General features: G+C 37.9%; 2 protein-coding genes across 9 annotated transcripts in view; one reads left to right on the top strand and one right to left on the bottom strand.

Moving 5' to 3' along the window:
* Window positions 1–10,188, bottom strand: part of LOC135102964 (UPF0415 protein C7orf25 homolog) — an 18,741-nt gene extending 8,553 nt beyond the window's left edge. For 2 of the 7 annotated variants that reach the window (XM_064008714.1, XM_064008712.1), the window contains exons 1-8: window positions 6,708–6,847; window positions 5,163–5,563; window positions 4,684–4,782; window positions 2,835–2,924; window positions 2,513–2,650; window positions 1,349–1,919; window positions 1,044–1,183; window positions 520–642 (exon numbers count right to left, since the gene is read on the bottom strand). In XM_064008714.1, the coding sequence (XP_063864784.1) occupies window positions 520–642; window positions 1,044–1,183; window positions 1,349–1,919; window positions 2,513–2,650; window positions 2,835–2,924; window positions 4,684–4,782; window positions 5,163–5,522 (1,521 nt within the window). In that variant the 5' untranslated portion in view covers window positions 5,523–5,563; window positions 6,708–6,847. The other 5 variants (XM_064008718.1, XM_064008719.1, XM_064008717.1 and 2 more) reach the window with 5 other exon arrangements.
* The window catches only part of LOC135102965 (small ribosomal subunit protein uS2m-like), a 7,641-nt gene continuing 1,275 nt past the window's right edge, over window positions 8,635–15,000 (top strand). Inside the window, exons 1-3 of one of the 2 annotated variants that reach the window (XM_064008720.1) lie at window positions 8,635–8,866; window positions 13,539–13,646; window positions 14,247–14,539. In XM_064008720.1, the coding sequence (XP_063864790.1) occupies window positions 8,830–8,866; window positions 13,539–13,646; window positions 14,247–14,539 (438 nt within the window). In that variant the 5' untranslated portion in view covers window positions 8,635–8,829. Of the gene's footprint in view, window positions 8,867–9,442; window positions 11,080–13,538; window positions 13,647–14,246; window positions 14,540–15,000 lie in introns of those variants that run through there. The other variant, XR_010269877.1, reaches the window with a different exon arrangement.

Raw genomic sequence — 15,000 nt, 5'->3', positions numbered from 1 at the left:
GCACTTTAATATCAATACCAGCAATAAGTTGAGATCACATCATAAAACTGGAGAATCAATGAAGTTATAATAACAAATATAATGGTCTGGGTGTTGCCAGGTACTGAGTTTCTTCCTTTTTACTGTCTTTCAGTTAAAAACTAGCAAAACCAGAATTATCATGTCATGAAGTCATCCAATAAATTGTTTAAAAATTAAAGTCAGCTAAGAATGAAGGCTTCAACAAGCAAGAAGGAAATTTTTGATTGGAAAAGGTGGAGGCTCTCTGCCCTGGCCAATACCCTGAAGGACACTCCCACAGGATGTGAGGAATACAGTGAGATAGAATTTCAATTAAAGTTAGAAAACATATTAGTACCTAAGTAAGATGAATTACTGTACGATTTTTAGAATTGAAAAGAATTCAACTAAAAATTTAATTTTCTTATAGCAGTAACTACATTATAAATTCATTAAGACAAACATGATAGTGATAGTAACTACATGAAATAAATAAAAAAAACCATAAGACAATGTTACCTGACAATGAGCTGCCCTTACAAAGCCCATGTTGGAAGTGACAGTGATGGCTCGCATTGCCTGGCCAGTGCCAAATGTCATCCGAGGCAACGCACGAATCTTGCCACCTGCTTTCATTTTGTCCTTAAAGAGAAGAAATCAAAGAAATACATATCCTAAGAAATTACAACAAAAATACCTTACCTTTGTAAAAATGACACTGTAAAATAGTTTATAACTCAAGTTCTTCACCTTTTAGTATCCATCTCATAGTAAAGTACTTAAGTAGACATAACTTTGTGACTACTTCAGAGTTTGGAATCATCTGTATTATCTGCTACAGATAAGTGGCTTTCTTACTCCAACCCACCAGTCATCAAACACTGTTTATCTTCTTAACTGTTTCCATTCAACACTTACTCATTTGCTGTAATGTACCATTTCAGCTTTGAAATTATATATCTATTTTACAAATTATTTCATTATAATTTTCTAATCACTTGCTATTGTGATTTAATATAAAAGCACATGTAAAAATTATGCACCTTGAAAAAGTCTTGCCCAGGCACAACTGTTAGCCGGGCTAGAAGCTCCTTGGCTCTTGTCTTCTCCCCATCTCCTCCAATGACACTCACAATCTCCTGGAAGCGATCCACAGCCTCTTTGCATGCTATCAGTTCTCTTCCTGCATGATGATAAAGTCAAATATTAAAAACCCTTTCATTTCAATATGACTTGCCAAAAAGACTCACAAAGTTTCCTTCATAACAAATTGAACATTTGCTTCTTTATACATTATAACTTATACAGGCAGTAAATATCAAAATGGAACATTCTTGTTAGTGTTTACCTTTAAAATATGCATCAAGGGTATTCTTAACAGGATTTTTTCTTTCACAAGCTGCCTGTTCATTTAGGAACTTGTCTTGAAATACAAAATTAGCTCCACCATTGGCAGTTGATGACACATATGCTATCATGGCTGTGACATCAAGGTTGATACGACCCAATTGTTCTTCACAGCCAGAAGTGTCATGCAAACTTAACACACTTAAACTAAGAGCACTTTGGTCAATGAAACCTGAGTCTGCATTCTCAATGGGGAAAGTATTTGTATGATTATCTAAGTTCAGTGAAATGCTAGCTCTCTCCAACTTTATTTCTGTTTGAGCAAAGATATTACTAGTTTTTGTATTCTGGTCTTTGCTCTTGTCAGTAACAACTATATCTTCTTCCTCTGAAGCATCTGAATAATAAGAGGCACTACTGGACTCCTCAGTCTCAGTGTCAGAGTCCTCTATGGAAAAGTCAGGAAGTCCAAGATCTTCATCTGCTATCCTTCTTCCCTCAACTGCAACACCTTTCTCTTCAATGCTTCTGGCTAGGCCTTCACTCACCCCATTGCAGAACCAGAATATGACCTGGAAGCAAATCATACAATGAGTACAGTAGTATAGTGATCATCTGTTCACTTAACTTCCCATAAAATCTTAAAGATTCCTTTACTTGGAGCAGCATTCCATTCACAGGCAATATTATCAAATTTATTATTATAGGTACCATTTATTTATCACTTACCATTACCTATCAGAATCTGGCTAATCAGTGTAGATGTGCAATTTTGTATTTGATTGACAATATTGTGTGATTTCCTTTGTGAGTTGTGGATTATGTGCATCACTATCTATGTATCTATCTCTTATACTCTGCTCTGCTGGGAGTGTCTCCCAAAAGGGAATGGCTACAGCAGAAGAGCCTCCTCCACCTCCTCTCTAAACAAACATTTCCTTCCTGCTTGTTCAAGCACTTGGCCTCAACTAACACCTTTCACACATTTACTCCTCCACTCTATCCTTCCACTTTCCAAGTGGCTTTCTATCATCACCTTCAACTTTGCTCATACACCACATCACACCTGCAGTTTTATCAACTTCTACTGTAAAGAAGTAAATATCTAAACAAGATTTTAAAATATTGAACATTTATTATTTGTTTACTCTAAAATATGCATTACCTTTGGGGATGAGTAGAAGACTGGATGTAACTTGGCATACATTTTAAAGTCTTCTGCCACTTCATTGAGAGGCTTTGCACTGCCTCGCCGACCCAGAGCAAAAAGTAAATGAAGTGCCTTAGGGTTACGCATAATTACCTGTAAAAGACATAATAATAATAAAAAAGAGAGCAACATCTTTAATCAAAAGAACTTATTTAATTCTGTTGATTTACAGTGAGTGAACTGACTAATTATATTTTACTCTTGCTTTACTGTTCACAGAAAATATTCGTGCACTATATTATATTGAACACTACAAAAAATACAGTGATTTATTTACCTTGATCCATTTCATTCCATTATCAGCAACAATATCAATTATAATTTTTTCATTTTCTTCATTTCTGAAAGACTGCAAAATTCCTGTCACCTGAAAGCAAAGAACAATGTAATATTAGTACACATATTGTTCACCATGTTTTATTTATCTCTTCCTCTGATAGCCTGGTCTCTCTAGATCAGTGGTTCCCAACCTAAGGGTAATTACCCACAAATGGGTAATTTGAATAATTTGAGTGGGTAATGAAGGGTTGAGAATAAAGGTATGACTGGTGTCTTTCTAATGCATCCCCATCTATGTTCAGCAGTGTTGTCCTCCCAGCTACACTCATTCCTCCTATTCCATTCCAATTTAATGTTTTCATTAACTTATCCTCCCCACCACTTCCAGTCCTCCCATTAGCTACATCCCTACCACTGACCCAGTGTGGAAATTGACTGGTCACTTACAAGAACTTCACACATCCTTGTGTTCCTTTCTCATTTCTATGCTCTCAGAAACATTTAGAAATATTATAATTTCTCCACTCCTTATGCTCAATGGTATTTGTCACATCAACTCAATGTTTCAACATATGGAACAGTTCTCTTATATCCAATATAAATTCTTATCAACAACTTTTATGTTGTGTATGCACTAGAGTAAAATACTGGAGTCATAGATGGATGTCTTGATATTATAAATAAATCCTAGCAATGCAATGATAAATTTTATCTATTTAACATTGTAACTAATGCAGGAGGTGAAGCAGAAATTAACTCTAAGCAAGAGTCAAGAATAGACAGAAGAAGTTCAAAGAAGTACTCTCCCTTCTTCCTCAAGTGGCAGGACTTAAAATTTAGTAGTCAACTTCACTCAATTGTGTTGTGTGCTTTAAGCATTCTACCATGAGTTCAATCCTTGCTGCTCCCATGTGCTTCCTGCTGCCAGTGAAAGTGGCCTGTATTTTAAACAAATTGTTGTTTCATAGTGTGGGTAAAGTGTCCAGCTCAGATGAAATAGAGGGCTCAGTATGAAAATGTGGCAACGTCGCCAAGCAGTTTAAACTTATGTCAACAGTCAAATCTCTGCACATCACCACTCAGTTGACTCTTGACCCTGTTAAGGAGAACTCACATTTGCCCTGCCTGCCTGGAAATTGTGCCAAATTTGTTCATGCCTTTTCATGTCAATGTAATGTTTTAAAATGTTAATGGCACATAAGCTTTAAATATCCTTAATCAATATAAATCTTACTGACTCTCTCCAAAAGAATGGCTGTGGATCTAAGGTTATTTCTAGGGAGACAGGACTGCCACAAATAACTGTGCAATGTGTGTGGCATTAGTTGAAAAGATACTATGAAAATAATGATAATTCCACCTCAGTGAAACAAACCGCTCTGGACAAAGATGTGTTTTGTTGAAAAAGAACTTTACTTTTAATAAAGTGCCAGGTGAGTACTTCACCACTTCTTGCAACAGGAGGAATAAGGCAGAAAACATTGACGTGTGTGTGACATGAAATATAACAAAAACATCAGCGTGCCACTTTCATTGGAGCTGGGTTCAGTGATTTATTGTTTTTTATGGTTGGCTCTCCCACATAACTAAAAAGTGATGTTATATTGCTATGATATAAAAAAAAAATTTAGCAAAGAAATGGAGTCCAAGAAGAGGAAACCTAAAAAAATTACTTAACTTGAAACAGTTTTAAGTTGTATGGACTCTAAAACTTAACTTCTTTCAATTTCTGTAAATAAGTAACTGTGTACTGAACGCTGAGTACATAAGCATGTACTCAGCATGTTCAGAGAACTTAGAACATCAATCAACAACGACGTCTCACATCAGGAACAACTCCATCTTACATCAGGTATATCCATGGCCACATCTGCCAGTGCTCCAAGCTGTCCCAAATTTGAACACTGGACATCTTTCTCTTTCAGGCCTTCTGAATTCTGCAGACCCTGAAATATTATTACATATAAAAATACTCATCCTCATGAAATCCTAATAAATATGTAGATGAATAAATAACTAAATAAATAAATAATCAATCACATAAGTCAGTGGTTCCCAACCTAAGGGTTGGGAACTACCCACAAGTGGGTAATTTGAATAATTTGAGTGGGTAATGAAGGATTGAAAATGAAGACATTCATATTGCTACAAATATGAGTGTATGTGTGTGTGTGTGAAAATATAACTGATTGTACAGTATGGGGTGTGAGAGAAAATGGAGAGGAGAATGGACGTGTCTTGTACAAGACAAGTGGCAGGTGGTGGACGTGGTGGTGAGTCGCCAAAATAGAGGAGAGAGGACAGAGGGGAGAGGCATGTTGCCTACCTGGAATGGATAGACAACGTGCACTGCTCTCTGTTGCCCTTGTGAATTGCTGTGCGATTTCTGTGCTGCTGGAGCTGTATATAGACAATGTTGTGCATAGACAGTACCATGCATAGAAAATAGCATGTACAGACCATGCTGTGTCATGAGGAAACTGCCTGAGCCTGTAATTGAGGGGAGATTCTGTGCTTGTCTGTGGGATGATTGCCAGAGTGACTGAAGTATTGTGTCCTTGTTCTGTGTTGTATCGTTAAAATGCCTGGTTGCACACAGGACAGTCATTGGTTTTGCTTTTGTCTGTCTGCCCTGTCCTAGGCCTGACTGCATCACATTATCCACCAACCTGCTCAGCACAACCATATTGGACCCACAAGCACAGGTGTTTCTGGCTGCCAGGCTTACTGAGGGAATGGCACAACAATATATTCAGAAATAGCCCAACTGTAAATTATAGAAAACTGGAACCTTGGGATTTATATTAGAATTTCTTAATTGAAAAATAAAAAAAAGTTGGTAACTTTGCCTGAGATGCCCAACAAAGTACATGTAGCAGTGGCTGACTCAACTGAGTGATCACTTTTAACAGTTTACCACCGTCTCTTTACATCAGTCTATGCAAAAAGCACACTGGAGGTGCGTTTTGTTCCTTTTTTCTTTTAAATGTGAAGATGATTAGAATTTTAAGATAAATGTGTAAAAAATTGTTACCTTGTTCAACTACAACAATGTACTGTTAAAATCAGCTTTTATACAATTTAAGCTATTTTATCATAGATATATACTACTGTACTTATACTTGATGATGTGAGTAACACAAACTTGTAATGCAATTAAAAAGATTGGGAACCGCTGACATAAATAATCAAATAAACGAATATCACTAATAATTGCTAGGATAAGTAACTGACAAAAAAGCTAGGAAGAAAGATTTTGCCTTCATGTATAAAAAAAAAAACTCAGTATCAAACAAATATGATTTGCTCAAGTCCAATCCAATATGTAAAGTGGGTGGGATCTTTGTGATGTTGTAATGGATTTTACTCTACATTACATAGTTACCAAAGCATTATGGAAATCATATGAAATATGTTTCTTGAGGAAATTACAGGAGAAAAATTACATACAATTTAAGGAATAATCATTACCACATGGTATTTTCAATGAAGGTGATGGTTCTTCATTTCTGGGATAGAAAAGGCAAAGAAAGGGAATGGATGAACAACAGAGCTGGATCACACACTCTATTCAAACTTAAATTCAAAACATCACAACATTGTGTCTATGTTTTTGTACTGAACAGGGACAATGAATCAGCCCTATGGCTTTGCCGTAGGTACTGTACTAGGAGGATAATTGTCAGTACATATTGATGAAGGTAAAAGTATATCATCCCATCTTTCCTTCCTGTATGTTAAGATTTCATGCCTCTTTGTATTCAAGAAATCTCATGTGATGTTGAGGTAGTCAAAACCTCATACATGAGTATAAGAAAAATGTAGACCTATGAAAAAGGAAACAAGACTGCCATGTATAATATAAACTTACTCTCTGCAAGAACTTGATTTCTGCTTGTATTCTTTTCTTCAGTTTCTGAGCACCATTTATGCTTCTTTTTTCAAACTCAGCAATTTTTTCAAGATGATTGTGAGCCTCACTGATCTTCAACACAGCCAAGTCTGCAGCCATATCTTTCTGCAAGAGATTTCATATAACTTTCATATAACTTTGAGAGTAATATAAGGAAAGATATCTAGAAACTTAGTAACCTAAAATGGTCCCTTATATGTGGATTCTTTTAACTTACAAGAAAAGCTGCAAACAAAGCATAACCTTTTGGGACCATTTATTTATATATTTATTTTTAATAATTACACTATCGCTGTTTTTTTTCCAACAATATATGCACATGGTAGTGATGTTAGTGTAACACTGTATGACATGCTGAGACAGTCCTGAATGGTGAGATGTGTAACAAAGATAAAGCTCTGAGTCTACTGAAGCACTTTGCTCCTTTCATTCTAAGTTTGGATAATGTCAAAATGACCCAACCATTTTCATCTGAGGACTAGGCTAAGTTAGGTTCAGTTAGGTTTAGATTCATTCAGTTTATTAATTTTACTGTTGATCCCTTCATTATGTAGATCACAATAAAAAAACAGCATTTTTGGATCAGAATTAAATAATCAGTGTCTATATATTAGAAGGCTAAGGTTATTTCATAATTTATTCTAGTGCAGTTCAATACAATACTCCCATGGCACTTGTGGTCATGCACAAATTATAGACCACATAATTTGGAGCACTTCTAATGATTACACCATGGTGCAAAGAATAAACAACTCACAAATGAATTTTCTAAATTTATCTCAATTTTCTCTTTTTCTCAATCCTGCACTAGCTTGATCAGAAGTGCATATGTTAGCATGTTAGTTTCTAATATGGAATGGCACATGTTCACTTGTATCTCTTTTGTTCAACCAATGAAAGCTGTTGTTTTAATGACATGTTACGTCACTGAATGTCATTTACTTCTGGCCAATATGACAATTATTTTCAGCCAATCACTATGTGTATGTGCATGTGTATACATGGCAGCCATGGCAGTCAACCAGCTAAATGCAAGGGTACTCAGTGATAGAATGGCAGCCAAGAGCAGTTGACAAATTTATGATAATTTTATCGTGCAGTTCCATAAGCAAAACAATTTGAGTGCACATTTCTTAAGATCGCCCAGTATTTAGCCAAAAGTAGTTGAGTGCTGAGCAATTGGTGGCACCATTACTCTTTGAGGATGAAGAGAAAGTCGACCAACCACACCCTTAACCTTCCACTTCCTATTGAGGTATACATTGAGCTCACGTCAGGTACATTTAGGTTTGGTTAGTGTCCTGAAAGAAGGTTCAAGAGGGGCTTTGTTCCCCCGATTAGGTTATCTTTAAGGGGTATCTTTAAGGGAGGCCTGCCCGTCCCGGTTAGGTTAGGCTACAAATTTCCCACTTTGCATCCTTAACCCAGACATGATGGCGGCTATGTGAACAACTACTGCATTTACCGCACGATAAACGCTGCGTCTGAACATGTCTCGTATGAACAGCGTCGAACACTACAATATAGTGAACTACAGCCATTTACCTAGCCACCTGTCGGTTGTGGTCTGAGCTGTCCCCAGCGTCACATCAAGAAGGACAATAGTAATGACAGCCAGAAAACTATACACGCACCTGCCTTACACGACAAACTACCCCTGAACTTCCTTGTATTAGCTGTGACAATTAAAATAAGTACTCGAGAAAAGTAGGAATTTCTGTCTGACAGGGAATGTTGTGATAAATAAACAAACTAATCACTTATGTAAAGCATACAAGCAGTTTCTTTATTTCCACTCCTCCCATCACCTTTCCGTATTTATAAAATATCAGTGATATTTTCGTATTATTTTTAAGAGATCAATACTCCTACGGGGCACGGGGAACCTGTTACCACCGAGAGCACTTCACGAGGTTCTCAGGTGTGGGGCATTTTTCGGCCTGTGTTACTTCATAGGATAAGTTATACTACAAAAATAACACCGGAGAGCGGAGATAGAAAGAAACAAGAATAAGAGAGCATTAGAAGCGATACAGAGTCACATAAGTCACAGGAAGAGGAAGAAGCGCTTTATTTCCCCATGGCGACTCTTAGCAGACGGATTCCTCGGCGTCTTGGTAAGTAATTAACTTAGATACCTCTAGTTCACGTTGATACCACGAATGGCACTTTAGGATTAAACGCAATTGCCTTTAACTATCATCTGCTACCTTAGAATACTGTAGAGAAGTGTGTGTGGTGTTTGTATAAATGTTAGTTGGTGTCCCTCGGTCCCTCCGTGTGATGGGAACAAGGGGTTCATTCATAACATTACTCCGGGATTACTCACCTAAGTAGAGCTTGAGAAGGTGGCGCTGTTAAGTATCTCCCTTACCTAAGCCACCTAGGCAGAAGATGGTGGTGTTGAGTTTTCCTCTCAGCTGAGCCACCAAGACAGAGAAGGTGGTGGTATTACATTATTATTACATATTGTACTTACCCATGCCAAGAAGCCAAGACTGAAAATGGTGGTGTTGAGTTTTCCCTCAGCTAAGCCACCAAGTCAAAGGGAAGGTCGTGGCTTTAAGTACTACCCATACCTAAGCCATTAAGACCACACCCTGCCTGGCCCCTTCAAAACTGCAACAAGAAAAAGAATACAGAATGTGGTGATGAGTTCTGGCCTCAGCTGAGCTACTAAGATGGAGGTATTGCATATTATTCTTACCTAAGCCACCAAGGTAGAATGTGATGTTGAGTTCTCCCTCAGCAATGCCCTCTCCTAAGCCATCAAGACAGAAGGTGGTGTTGGATATTTCCCATACCTAATCTAGCAAGACACAAAGTGGCAGTGTTAGATATTATTCTCATACAAGCCACCAAGCCTCTGTGAATTAAATCCAGAATGAAAGCTGGGGCTTTAGCAGATATTTTATTTGTAATCATCTTGTCTTTCACTGTCCATGCATCAGGTCTCAGGGTGCATGTGGAGTATGTGGACAATCACTTCACCTTGAGGACTCAGCACATTGTGAGAGAAGCTGTGTTCCATGTGTCCAGATTACTTAGTATTCAAAATAAGTCAAGGAATCCAGTATTTCATGTCCCAAGGGAAAAGAATGCCTGTGTTTCTGTTTACTTTGATGGGCCAAATAAAGGCAAATGTGGCCAGATATCAAAAAATTACTTTGGTATTGAGCAGTGTGGTGAGGCCAAGATACCAACAGCCCATCTTGAGGGACTGCAGGTTTTTGGACCTGAAGAAGTGGAGCCCCTCCCCATATCACTGCCTCAGGGACATGGATTTACAGATGGTACAAATTTTGTTGTGTACTTCACCTCCAAGGAAAGCAAGTTGTGTGCCTCCTCCCTTGCCCACTCCCATGTGTGTCGCATAGAAGCATCAAGGGTTGGCGGGGTGCACAGTGGACGGCCAGTTGCTGGAACAATCAATGCATGCTGGAAGGAAGGGGAAACTGAGGACATTATGATAAAGAGAGTTGTCATTCATGAACTGATACATCTCCTTGGTATGAACTACAGAAGTATAAGGGAATTTATTGAGTGTGAGGGCAAGGGCAATACCAGGATGTGCTGGAAGCTGAAGGAGAGAGTGTTATGGGTCACCCAGGATGGAGAGGTTGTAGTGTGGTCAAGGCACTTCAGGAAGGCCATAAGACATCAGAAGGATTGTTTAGATGGAAGTCAGTGTCAGCCTTCTAGTAACTCTCAAAGTTGTCCTTTTCAGCTCTGTGGCCTATACAGTGGCATGGTTCTAGAAAACTTGACAAGAAGTGTGAACATGTTTGGTGGGGTTATCCTGGCAAAATCTCGCACAGGTGTCCACTGGCCTGAAGAACTGTTTGACAGTCCAATGTCAGTCATGATTCCAACATATGTGGCAGCTGGGCATGTGATTGTTGACCCTCTTACCCTAGCACTCCTTAGAACCTCAGGATGGTACCAGATCAACCACACTGCACTGCTCTGCATGAATCATTTCCTCAGTTCTGATTCACCTAAACTCAACTTGAAGAACTTGATAGAAAATAAGAGAGATTTTATTTCCCAAAATGGGACTTTTACAGGAGAGCAAACCACTGCTCAGAACTCACCTTCACAGAGTAATCCAGTAAATGTCTCTAAAAATCATGATCCAGTCAGTACCTCAGAGGATGTAGTCAGGAATGAGATCCAAAATTCCACCACTGGACTCAATACATTCATCTGGGCAAAAAGACCCAGTACTGATAGAGTGTCTGAGAATGTGAGGTCTGTTGCATCAGTGTGTTTTCCTTTGTGCACTGCAGTCATCATATTCCAGATAGTGCTTCTTTACTCTACATTGCAGGTAATTTTGTGGTTGTGTACATCATTGGTGTGTGAAAGTTTAAGTTCTCAGAATTTTGATAGACATGCCAGAAATGTTGATGCAAATTTCATTTTAGCAGGTGATGTTAGGAAGAGCTTCCAGTTGATAATGTAATAGTGTAAATCTAAAGAGAATCACCAATGGTGCACTGAGAGAGGGTAGGAATTTTGTGTTGTAGTAGGATGAGCATTGTAATTTACTTTGCTTTTTTTGAGTCCAAATACAGTGGGGTATGCAACAATGAACATGATTCATTCTAATGTAGCATTTGTTATGGCAAATGTGTGTTATGGCAAGTGAAGAACCTACGGGAAAAAATTGGTTCCAGGGAACCAGAAAATAGTAAAAAAAAAATTCCACAATAAAAAAAAAAAAAATCATCAAAATAAGCACATTTGCACAACTGCATTTGAGATAACACATCAAATATATACAGTACAAACCCAAGTTTCATGCCTTGTCCTAAATTCTTACCATCCCAAGTTAGTGCATTATCACCCCAAGTTTTGCACTGCTTTGACAAGTGTAAGTCACATTTACCTACTGTTGGCATTATGCATATACATACAATAAGGCTTGGTTTACACTAGTCCATTTTTACAGATTATGTTTCCTTACACAACTTATAATGATGTCATCACCGTTTGTTTGAGTGACTGTAGTAGGAACCAGACTCCATTTCTGCCTCTGCTTGAACAAATGCCAAAAAGCAGAAGAGATGAAGAGTTTAACTTTGTATGGAGAGACGGGCACAGTGTTGCACATACTGGTATTTTGAATGTTCTAGGTATGATACTCAAATACACGATAAAACGTTATTGAATTACAACTTTGTAATATAATAATGCTATATTGTAACATTTTTACACCATGAAAAAAGAGGAATGACTGAGTTCCAAGCAAGAGGTGCAGCAATATCACAAAGCATGTAAACACAAACACATGGATGCACTGGATATGTTTCAGCCCAGCAAACTGCAGAAATGCAACAAGCCTTACTCAGCAGCTATAGTAATGACAGTGTAATAATAACTGACAACCAGACAACCAGAAAATGCTAGTATAACCTCCCTCTTCACTTCATCGTGCATTGGCAAGGCAGACACTGCTGCCCCCACCATGCCTTGTAGGATTCACTAATGGGTAGTTACTTATATTTCTTTACTGTGCAATGACACTCTTCTCCACTTCACCGGTCTCTCTTCATCAGCTGCCAGCAGCAAGGTGGCAAGTATACAAATTCCTTGTTGAGGAGGTCTCTCCTCCACATGGCCATGTTGACAAACAGTGGATATGGTGATAAACTCCTCCGTTCAGTACAGACTCTGTTTTTTGTGATGTCATGATTAGATGGTGAATGGAGACGGAATCCATAAAAACATGTCATGATTAGATGGTGGATGGAGACAGAATCCATAAAAACAGACTAGTGTGAACAGGGCCTAAACCCTCATAAGTCAGAGCTCTCTCTCTCTCTCTCTCTCTCTCTCTCTCTCTCTCTCTCTCTCTCTCTCTCTCTCTCTCTCTCTCTCTCTCTCTCTCTCTCTCTCTCTCTCTCTCTCTCTCTCTCTCTCTCTCTCTCTCTCTCTCTCTCTCTCTCTCTCTCTCTCTCTGTGAAAGTAAGAACAATCTTAAGGATTGCTAAAAAGAATCAGACAATGAAAATGGAATTATGTATACAAGTGAGAAAGGATGAAGCAAAAATGACATAAAATGAATGAAAGGGAGAAAGAGAGCAAGGTTTTACTCCCTAGTCCCTTATCTCTGACAGATAAGGGGGAGGGGAGGTGACAAGGAGGGAGGTTTGAGACAAAACAAAAGAAGGGAAAGGAAAGGAAAAAAAAAGGAGGAAGGGACAGGCAGCAGATAGATTCACCAGCTTGCACAGCTGGTGAATTACTTTAGTGAGTTTTAGTTTGTTATCCCGGTTAAATTTTTATTAAAATTTCAGTGCTCACATGGATGGCAAAGTTCGTCTTGCCAGTTTTGGTTCGTTATTCCAATTAAATATTTATTGGAATATTAGTGCATTATAAATATTTATTAGAATTTGAGTGCATCATTGCAGCTGTGGTTTATAACGACTGTGCATTGTCACGTACCCTACTGTACTATTAACATAATATGCATTTATACATTTCAGTTCAAGAGCTTGATGTTCAAAACATTATCAGATCCTATGTAAGGATTAGGATCAGAAAATACATACATAGATCACACAATGTTTTGTGTACAGCTAGACTGACTGCCTGCTTAGCCTCTTCATGGATTTTGTATAGCTACTTTTGAGTATGATTGGTGGCATAACATGAATGGTGATAGTGTAATATGAGCACTGATATAATGAAGATATGTAATGTGATAATGTGGGAGAAAAGGAACATGAAGATGCAATCTTGATAACCCTGATACAATAGAATTTTTTTGTTATTGCACAGGGTGGTGGCTGGGCCAGGCAGGACGTAGAGCCTTCGCTTCCTCCTCCACCCCAACACTAACTACTGCACAGCCTGCTGAAGCTAGTCAGGCTCCTCAAGAAGCACCTGGTGGGGTAATTTTTGTTGTATGGCCGGAATTTTGATAACATTTGATTAAATATGTCAGTCAGTTTTATTTTTCCAGTTTAGTACAGTATTGCTTATGTACAAGTTTTTATAATTATTTAAAACTTAATACTTTAGGAACCAGAATTGTAATCCTGCATGTAAAGTTCATGTGCCTTTTAAACATTTATTTATTTATATATTTATTTTTCACTGGAGAGTTCATAAGAATATTACCAGAAACCACTAAGCAGTTAGATATGAAATTAAGATACTTCTATAATTGTTCATAATGCCAAGATGGAATGCATGATTTTTTTTGTCTAAGGGTTTTCATCAATGTTATTTAAATGTAACTGTATATTCTCATTGTGTCCACAAGATATGGGTTAGGGAGTGGTGAAATACATTACTCATAGATGTTTTAGTCATCTGGAGAGAATGGATGGCAGTAAGAGTGCTGTGGTCACCTATTCATGGAATTTTAAAGGAACAATCATGTCAATAGAAATAGATATACCTAAGTGTACAGGTGTTTGGCCATTTACAGTATATATCGGCTGAGGTTTTGGAAGCAGGCCTTTGATAAAGATTTCTTTTCAGAGACTGATTATGTCTCAGAACAGCTGAAGAAAGCCCTCAAGCATCCGGATTATTTTAAAGTTGCGGAGTTGTTCACTGTGGAAGACTTATTTAATGCTCGTGTTCATCTGGGACACACTGAGGGTTCTCTTGATGAGCATATGAGCCAGTTTGTGTTTGGCTCCAGGCTGGGTCACTTGATCATTGACCTTGACCAGACAGCAGTCCTGCTTCGAGATGCTCTCAACTTTATTGCACACATTGCCTTCCGTGGAGGCATTATTCTCTTCATTGGCCGCACTCCCCAGCACCAGGTTGGTATAAATTATGTGATATTCAGATTTCATAAACACCTTCCCTTTTCATATTTTATTAATTTTCAGCTTTTAAGTAAGTGAGTATTAGGACTTCTTTAGGAATAATGCATATTTACTATTTTTAAGAATTTAATAAGGATCAAATGTTGGTGTTGATTTTTTTAACTATGTATTTTCATTACTTTTAGGTTGTTGAGATTTGCAAATTCTGCACTTATAAATCAAAACATGCCTGTAATCTTTTTTGTAACTTCTAAATCCAAACTTGCAGATTGAATACATATTCCTGGACTGAGGTTTACTGTTGTTATATCTTACAAAAAAAAAACTGTTGCCTTGCCATTTCACCTAGAGTGGTCAAATAAAATTGATATTATATAGACTCAAAGATTAACAGCCATTTTAAGCATATACAACATAGGGGGAAAAGGAAGAAAGGCAGAAGGCAAGGAAGTTGT

Source organism: Scylla paramamosain, chromosome 8 (genome assembly GCF_035594125.1).
Source record: "Scylla paramamosain isolate STU-SP2022 chromosome 8, ASM3559412v1, whole genome shotgun sequence".
NCBI lineage: Eukaryota > Metazoa > Arthropoda > Malacostraca > Decapoda > Portunidae > Scylla > Scylla paramamosain.
The sequence above is the reverse complement of the archived record's forward strand: the minus strand, read 5'-3'. Positions and strand labels throughout refer to the sequence as shown.